At 35.8% G+C, this 7915-nt stretch overlaps 1 protein-coding gene across 1 annotated transcript; it reads right to left on the bottom strand.

Annotated features, from left to right (window-relative positions):
- Positions 1 to 2300: 2300 nt before the first annotated feature.
- LOC145772268 (uncharacterized) lies at positions 2301 to 6876 on the bottom strand. Its single transcript, XM_082584132.1, has 2 exons — positions 6246 to 6876; positions 2301 to 4325 (listed from the first exon to the last, which is right to left on the bottom strand). Exons 1-2 carry the CDS (start codon positions 6825 to 6827, stop codon positions 3822 to 3824), a joined length of 1086 nt encoding a protein of 361 aa, XP_082440258.1. The 5' UTR covers positions 6828 to 6876; the 3' UTR covers positions 2301 to 3821.
- Positions 6877 to 7915: the final 1039 nt, after the last annotated feature.

Raw genomic sequence — 7915 nt, forward strand, 5'->3', positions numbered from 1 at the left:
AAAAAACGTTGTCATTAGGCCTACGTCAGAAAAAAATTTTGGACCATATTTGCTCTAACTTGAAAAAACTCAACTGAACGGTTTGGTTGTATATTCTCTTGTTATATCGCAAAGCTAAGAATAGGCTACTTTTACTTTTTCCAGAGACAATAAAAGTGTAATTTACCCTTTTGGCCTCTATTGTGATGTGTGCTGGTATATTTTTTAGCATTGCATTATCATTGAATAATTCCCAGCATTAGTAAGAATTTTTGGCAATCCTAGGTAGAAGAGCAGAGTTGATTGACTTAGGATTTACACACAAAATCTTAAGTAGATTATAGTATATACAGCTTTGTATTTCTCCATTTCTTGAAAATTATGCTCTGAACCTTCAGTCGTTTCTTCATCTTCATCAGATGAGCTACTCGAATCATTAGGATGTTACCGCTCTTCTTCATCACTTTTTTTCATACAACCCATCATTATCAGAGTCTTCCGACAGCATAGACATTGCTTTTACAAGAGAATATATTGAGCGTATGCCATTCATATAAAACATTCATCGACAATGGAACACTTTCAGTTTACCCCTGCTTCATAAGCTACCTCCAACCTGCTTCATAAGCTACCTCCAACCTGTTTTGACCAGTGGTACCTATTTGTCAAAAAGTGGAACGTTCACAATTCATATATTTTGTGAAGTGTTTTTTCTAAGTTTGTCTACTCGTAAAACGCCTTGTAGCAAAAAAATTAACCCATATCCAAATCGTTCTATTTATAATTCATCTGTTGTTATTCTTTTACGATGTCATCAAAAACAAAATCTGAGTACCATTAATGTTACCGAAACGCAGCTGGTGTCGATTTCAACACCTCCGTTGTTAGAAGAGTATCTTCTGACAAAAAATGACTATTAGGCTATCACAATGTTTATCAACACAGTTTAAAAGTTAAGCTAATGCAGCAGCATGAAGCTACTGAAACTCTCATGGCGATAGGAGAACAAACATAATGCAACATTCAGATGTCAAAAATCATAAAGTGTCGATTTTGACGCCTCCGTCCTTCTAGTGTTAAGCAGGGGAGCGAGCTAAGATCATAAGATTGGATGGCAAGTGCTTTATTTGTTTCGCCATTTCTCGCTTCTAGTGCTTGAACTACATATTTACATACTCCTGCAAACCTTCAATCAAACTGATGTGGCGACCAAGCCACCATTTAAATATTGTTGCAGACAATCGTTTAGTCAAAACTTTAAAATAATTATGAAAATCTGTAATATGTGAGCGAGGTCTTTGTTGGAGCATGTTTTGGTCATTTGCGTGATAGATCATCATTTTTCAAACGCTGTCTAAATCAAAAACTGATTTTATTGAGCCAACTAGTTGATGGCGATTTTCGATGTTATCTTGAGTCAATGTAGGCTACAATTTTATTGAGATCTTTTTGCACATCTGTCCGTAGGGGTGCTGGTGGTATAGTAACTTATGGAGAAATCAGACTGACTCAAATATTAAGCAGAAATTCTAATTCTTGATTGTAATACTCAATAGCCACATACAAATATTAGGCTACGCCCAAACCTTGAACTATTTTTACGTTTAAATTGTTGTACAAATGGTAGATTTAGATGTTGTTTCAAATATTCAATTCAAACTGCTGCACTCAAGCAATTATTCTACTTTAGCAAATAAACTCTAAAATGAGCATTAATTTTCTTTACTAAAGGGTTTTTAGTGCACTAAAAACTTGTTACGAAAGCCATCATGGTTTTTGCAAAGTTTCCCATTTTGCAAATTAAACCAGCCATATCAAGTATTTCATGGACTGGGTTAGCTAACTCTTAAAATTGGATGGATACAACTTGCTCTATGAAACCAATTACAAAGACAACCGTAAAAAGAAAAATCTCGCTCACAATTTTCATTCTACAGTAGGCTACATCGCGAATCAGGATTGTGAAATCAATTGATGTTAATACACGATTTTACAAACGAGTAAAATATTCTCCATGGGGATGTGGCACTAAGGAACTGACAACACACCACATCTTCAACAAATACAGGTCTACCATCTAGAGTCCACCAAATGGACTACAATGTATGCATGTCTTGGACGACGAAATTAAAGACTGACTGCTTTTTAGTAGTTTCCTAGTGTAGTTTAGTCCGGAAAGACATCACAAATGTACAGATGGTACAGGATGATAGACCATCGTCCCAAAAGCCCTAACAAAGATGACGATTGATTTACATGAACTTTGTTGTCCGCATCAATCTTTGAAGTTTTAAAATTTAAAACTAAACCATTTTGCATGCTTGAAATCCAGTTTATTGAGCTTGTTGCTGAGATTCGCAGAAAGTTAGTCCCTCATATCTTTAGACCTTGGCTCGTCGCTGTCAGGAAAATTATGCAAACCACCTTCGTCCTTCACACAAAATTCTAAATGCTACCTGAAGGGTCTCACCAGCGATTAAAGTCAATACACCCCTTTATGTCAGTTGCGCTTGAAATGGTACAATGATAACCCAACTAATATAACAAGCTCAAACAATAACCACTCAAACAATATAGCCTACTGTACAAATGTATATGAAACAATAGCCAATTTTTCCAATTAAACAATAGATATGTTTGAAGCAAAAATGCAGTATGTCAAGAAGGTAAACCTGGAAGTTGATTTAAACAAAATGATAATACCTGGTTGGTGGACATTTGAAGTCAGGGGTGGAGTTACTGTATATTGACCAACACTTACCACAGTGACTCACAAAGTGGCAAACAAGAAAACTGGCAGCAGCACAGAAAGATAAAACAAAATGACTGAAAGTTGCTCACAGATGATGATAATGATGTTACCACCGCAATCAAAATACAAAACCATGATTACACGAAAATTTATCAGAAAAATCATACTTGTCAACTGATATAGGGTATTTTTTAGATTTTTTTTATGTCCGGAGTCTAGCGTTTGGCGTTACTTTGAGACAACACAATTCACCGTTGTCACAGCTTGTGTGAAGATAAGAAAGACGATAATATCAATAGACTGCTATGCTATAATGTAGCCTATTCCTTTTTGATATTTACTACATTTTGTTAGGAATGTTTAGGGGTCCAGATTTCTTGGCACTGAATAGGCTAGACAATATTCTCTTAACGGTCTCATGACTAATTCTAAAGTAAACAAGTTAAAGGTGTAGTTAAAAACTATACAATAGCAACTTGTGCTATAGATGAAAAATGTTTACATGTGTATGCAGAAACGGAAAGAACAGGCGTGTTAAAACTCAATCTATATCAAATGCTTGTTTTTCCCCTTTTTGCTTATGCTTGTGAAACATAAACATGGAAATCAATGTTCATTAAAACTTTAAAACCCCATCAACACATTCAACACACAATCATTAGGAAGAATTTTCGTAATTTCACGGACTGAACATATTCACAATGGCTTGTTATATGGTGCTGTGGGAAAAACTTCCATGCTTCAACGAATCAGCAAACGTCCACTTTTCTGGTTGAGACATAGAATGCGACATGGAATGAACTCAGTATCCAATAAAACTCTCTTATTATCAAAACTGATCAAAGGCAGGCAAACAAAATCAAGAAAGACCAATAGAAACATTTATGCGAAGGATTTGATTCCTTAAAAAACTATATTCACGGCTAGCAAAAAGCATAAGTCGACTCAAATTTCAAAAAAACAGTTGTTGATTCGAAGAAAACAAATCAATAGCTTTTTTTCCCTAAAAGTCTGAACCTTAAAACATTTGACCAGGCTAACACTCACAATAGTATTTCAATAAAATATAATTCAATTATTGATTCGAAGTTTACCTTTTTGAAATCAATTTGGCAAAAGGAAACAACATCAACCAGAAATCTTTGAAACATCCAATGACGCAGACCACATTTAGAAACATACTTATGTCGTGCCACATAAACAATACAGATATTACACTGGATGGTGTGCTCGATAATAGAAACACTGCAATGGTAGTGGCGGTTATCAAGTCGGAAGCGATACACACACAACTTAAAATTAACCATTTTTTCATTCGGGCTTCGAGAGAGCGAATGTTTGTCGGAGAACGCTTTCTCTTTTCAAAATGTTTTTCTGAAGAAGGGATACTTTTAGTGTGGATGTTTGGAGCTTTGCAAACATGCCCTGATTTGTCTTCCGACAAAACGTCTTCATCGTGAGGTGCTTGGTTTCTTGCATGAACAGAAGCATCGATGCTTTTGGCTTGATAATCTCTTGGTGCCAGTGAAGTTGGCGAAGACTGAGGAATGTTCCGATTGTACAATGGGTAGAAATACACGTATACCAAAGTAGCCTAAAACACAAAAAAGTTATGAAATTAACATTGAAGTAAACTTATACGTCATTGTGTATACAGTAGCCTTTATTGTATTCACAAACATGTAGGATTTGTTTGTGTTTTTTTTAGACAATAAAGTTTTATTTTTGCATTTAAAGGAAAATTACAACTTTGAATATGATCGCATATGTTGGATGTAGCTGACGTTTTTACAACAGCTTGTCGAGAATTAAAATTCATGTTAGGCTGCAGAACGTTGGTAGCTAAATAAATATCAATGGAAACTGCTATTTATGTAAGACAATTTGACATGGAAGAGACGAAGATGTTTGTTACTTTATGCGATATTTCATGATCCAGCCTCGGTATATTCTAGTTACGTTTATTTTGCATTTTTGAGCACTTTTGTGATAACGTTCCTTCACTACTCCTAACTATGTTCTAGAATTATACTAGTAGCCTAACACCAAAGCAAAAGTTTAAGAAAGCTGACACTCGTGTTTTCAGCATGTCACCAACCGTTTTATTATTTGACCTCTGAAATAAGCAAAGCGATACAAGTATGGAAATTAAACATGTCACGACTTGGTGTTGGTGCATTTTGTACATTTTACATAATAAGTTAATAACATTAGAATGCCAGAAATGAAGGTTCAATTATTGTTCAAGTTAGACTACTTTTGTTTCTAGCACTGGTTGCAACGTTTATTTGCTGAAAGTGAGAGTAAAAGCAAAAACATACAAGTTGGTTTATTGCTTCACTGACGTTTCGCGCACTATGACGATGCGCATTCTCAGAGCGAATAACGTACAAAACAAATTTTACGAATTATACTTCGTGGTAAAGTAGTAAATTGTAAATTTTAAATGTACATCTCAATAGTTTATTAGTTAAACCAACGTTGTATGGCCTTTGCTCAGAGATTTAAACATGTGCTGATTATTTCACTAGAAATAAAATGTTGTTCACATGTAGGGCTGTAGGCATCTTTTCAAAAATGCGTGTTGTCAGGTTGGCGAATCAAAATAACACTTATGCGTGGACAAAATGACGACGTCGTGTTTACTCCCACAAATCCCCGCAAAGCGTCACAGCACAAAAAAACATCACGATTAACAAATTTCCAAAGGGTCGACATGGCCACGAAAGTCGGTTGTGAATCACAAAACGGAAAGCGTCTAAGTTCTACTTGGCTGGCAGCGATCAATCACATTATAGCAATGGCAGCGTGGTGATTAGTGAATGCCAATTTGTACCATTTTAAGGTGAAATCAGATTTGCGATTGTGTTTGGCTTGGGATCGGACTTGAGACTTCTAATCAGTTTCTTTGGAACAGACATTGAAGAAGGCTACTTTCAAATAGCGATAGTGGAGGACAACTCATATTTGATTAAAATTGGGTATGGCCCAGCCCCAGAAAGAAATTGAATCAATGAAACTGCCAAAACAACTTGACGGAAAAACAGATAAAGCCAAATAATTTAGTAGCCTATAAGCGATAAATTCTGGAATTTGATGCAATAACTGTTTTATGCAAACTGTCATGAAGCTGTGCTCTTCTATTATTAAAAATGTTCAAAGAAGTTATGACAAACGTATGCTACGCTGAAACACTTGTTTTCAAACCGAAATGGGACGAGAGAACGCTCACAAGAGACCAGATCTCCAACAGAGTCGATTAGGCTGTATTAAGTTGAAAAGTCATGTTGCTTGTAGCATAATACCCTACTGGCCTATTCTATGCAAAAATGCTCCAGATATGGCACAGATAGACCATACAAGCATGCTAATAAAACTGAAGAAGTGACATGGGTAATGTGGCACATGGGTTCATCTTGCACAGCCATAATTCCCAAAAACAAAACAATTATTAAAAAAACAAAAAAAATTCTATATATTGCTTGCCAACATCATTATAAAACGTCGTACTCACTTGAATAACTGCATAGCTGAAGGAAACTAAAATAAATGGAAGTAGACTGTGCCATTGTAGACGCAGTACGAGACAGGTACCGTCTACTGCTCTGTAGAGTTCACCATTGAATTGAAAGCCCAGCATGATACAAGGGTTGATGATCAGCAGTCCGAGTACAAACCAGGTGGCTGTTTCCAATTTTTTCCCACGCAGTCTATGCAGTTGTGGATTGGAGTAGAATAACTTCTGCCGCAGCCACAGAAAAGCATAAGTGAAGGAAATGATTGCGTTGATTAGAGTGGCCTTCGCAGCCATTAAACCAAAGCATAGGGGAGTACTGGTTCCAGAGGAAATTACAATAAACTGTTGAAGAATTTGATGGAGAACAGCGGAGGACGACGCCAGCACACACAGCAAGCGAAGCTTCTTTCCATTTTTAGGCTTATCTTGAATAAATATTTCATATACAATTAGTGCAATGAAAAGATATGAATCCAATATTCCAAAAAGCCCAGCAGAACCTTGATACGCGCTCTGAAGTTGTATGCTTGGACGAGTAAAATTGAATTCAAGGCTTGGTGTTGATTGATTGGTGTTCATTTTTTGCACAATTGCTCACTAGTGTTAGCCAAAGCGTAAGCTACTTACATTATACGCTGTTTGAAAACGAAAACCAACACGTTAATACTTTTGTTAAAAACGAAAAAGTCTAAAACGACTATTTTATAAAAATTAAGGGATTATTGTCAAAGAAATGTGTTTAGTTTTCCATAAGCTACATTTCTGTTGAGGTTTTTCCAAGTATTTTTTCTCCAACAGATTGATCAAACTTGATCAGCTCTGACCTCTCTAAGAACGTTTTTCGTGTAGGCCTACTATTGATCTTTAATTCAACGATTTTTAGTTATGGGTCTACAAAGTAGCCTAATTTTCTTTCAAAAATAAAATTGCAGCCGTAACAAGAATGCTGTATTTTCTACACTAGTCAAAAAAATATTACAAACAAGTTCAAGTAAAATTGCAATAAAATCAGTTTATGAGCTAAAATAACTGACTTATAGTCTGAATGTGATGAATACGAATAGCAGTTTTAAAATACTTCTAATCTTGAACGATTTTTTTCTTCACTTCATAATTTAGCGATAGCATCTTTTGTAATACCGAGATGTTTTGTTGCACCTCTCATAATATAGCCCATCAATTTTCCATTGAGTCATTCAATTTATTGAATCACAAGGAAGCAAGTCAATAGCCAAGAAATCAAGAGCATAGTAAATAGAGTCACAATGACGTCGATTTGGTCTTGAGAAGGTGCTCATGTACTATTGTCATATGTTATTTAAAGTACCAGCCGAAATTATACTCGTCATCACCGTACAGTAAACTGCTTATCTCCAAATCGCTTGCCTTCTCATAGCTACTAAAACCTACTCAAGCGAAATCAGAACAATCACAAGGCAGTTTCGAAATATAAGTAGTAATGCATTCCACGCAAAATTACTACACATGACAAACAAGATGGTGACATGACATGCACAAGACCAACTATCCGAAGAAGTCACATCAATTACCATAATCATACAACGACAGTCAAGATGGTTGGGCCATCAAATACGCTGTCTTATAGATCCAATCTATGCCGAATGACTCGAAATAATTAAAAATCCAAACTCAGAACGTGGCAAAGG

Source organism: Aplidium turbinatum, chromosome 6 (assembly GCF_918807975.1).
Source record: "Aplidium turbinatum chromosome 6, kaAplTurb1.1, whole genome shotgun sequence".
Lineage (NCBI taxonomy): Eukaryota > Metazoa > Chordata > Ascidiacea > Aplousobranchia > Polyclinidae > Aplidium > Aplidium turbinatum.

Bases quoted from the DNA above. Each gene is read 5' to 3' on its own strand.
- LOC145772268 (XM_082584132.1), bottom strand. From the start codon at position 6,827: ATGAACACCAATCAATCAACACCAAGCCTTGAATTCAATTTTACTCGT. The intron at 4,326-6,245 runs GTGAGTACGACG...TTTGTGTTTTAG, and splicing joins TCAGCTATGCAGTTATTCAA to GCTACTTTGGTATACGTGTA.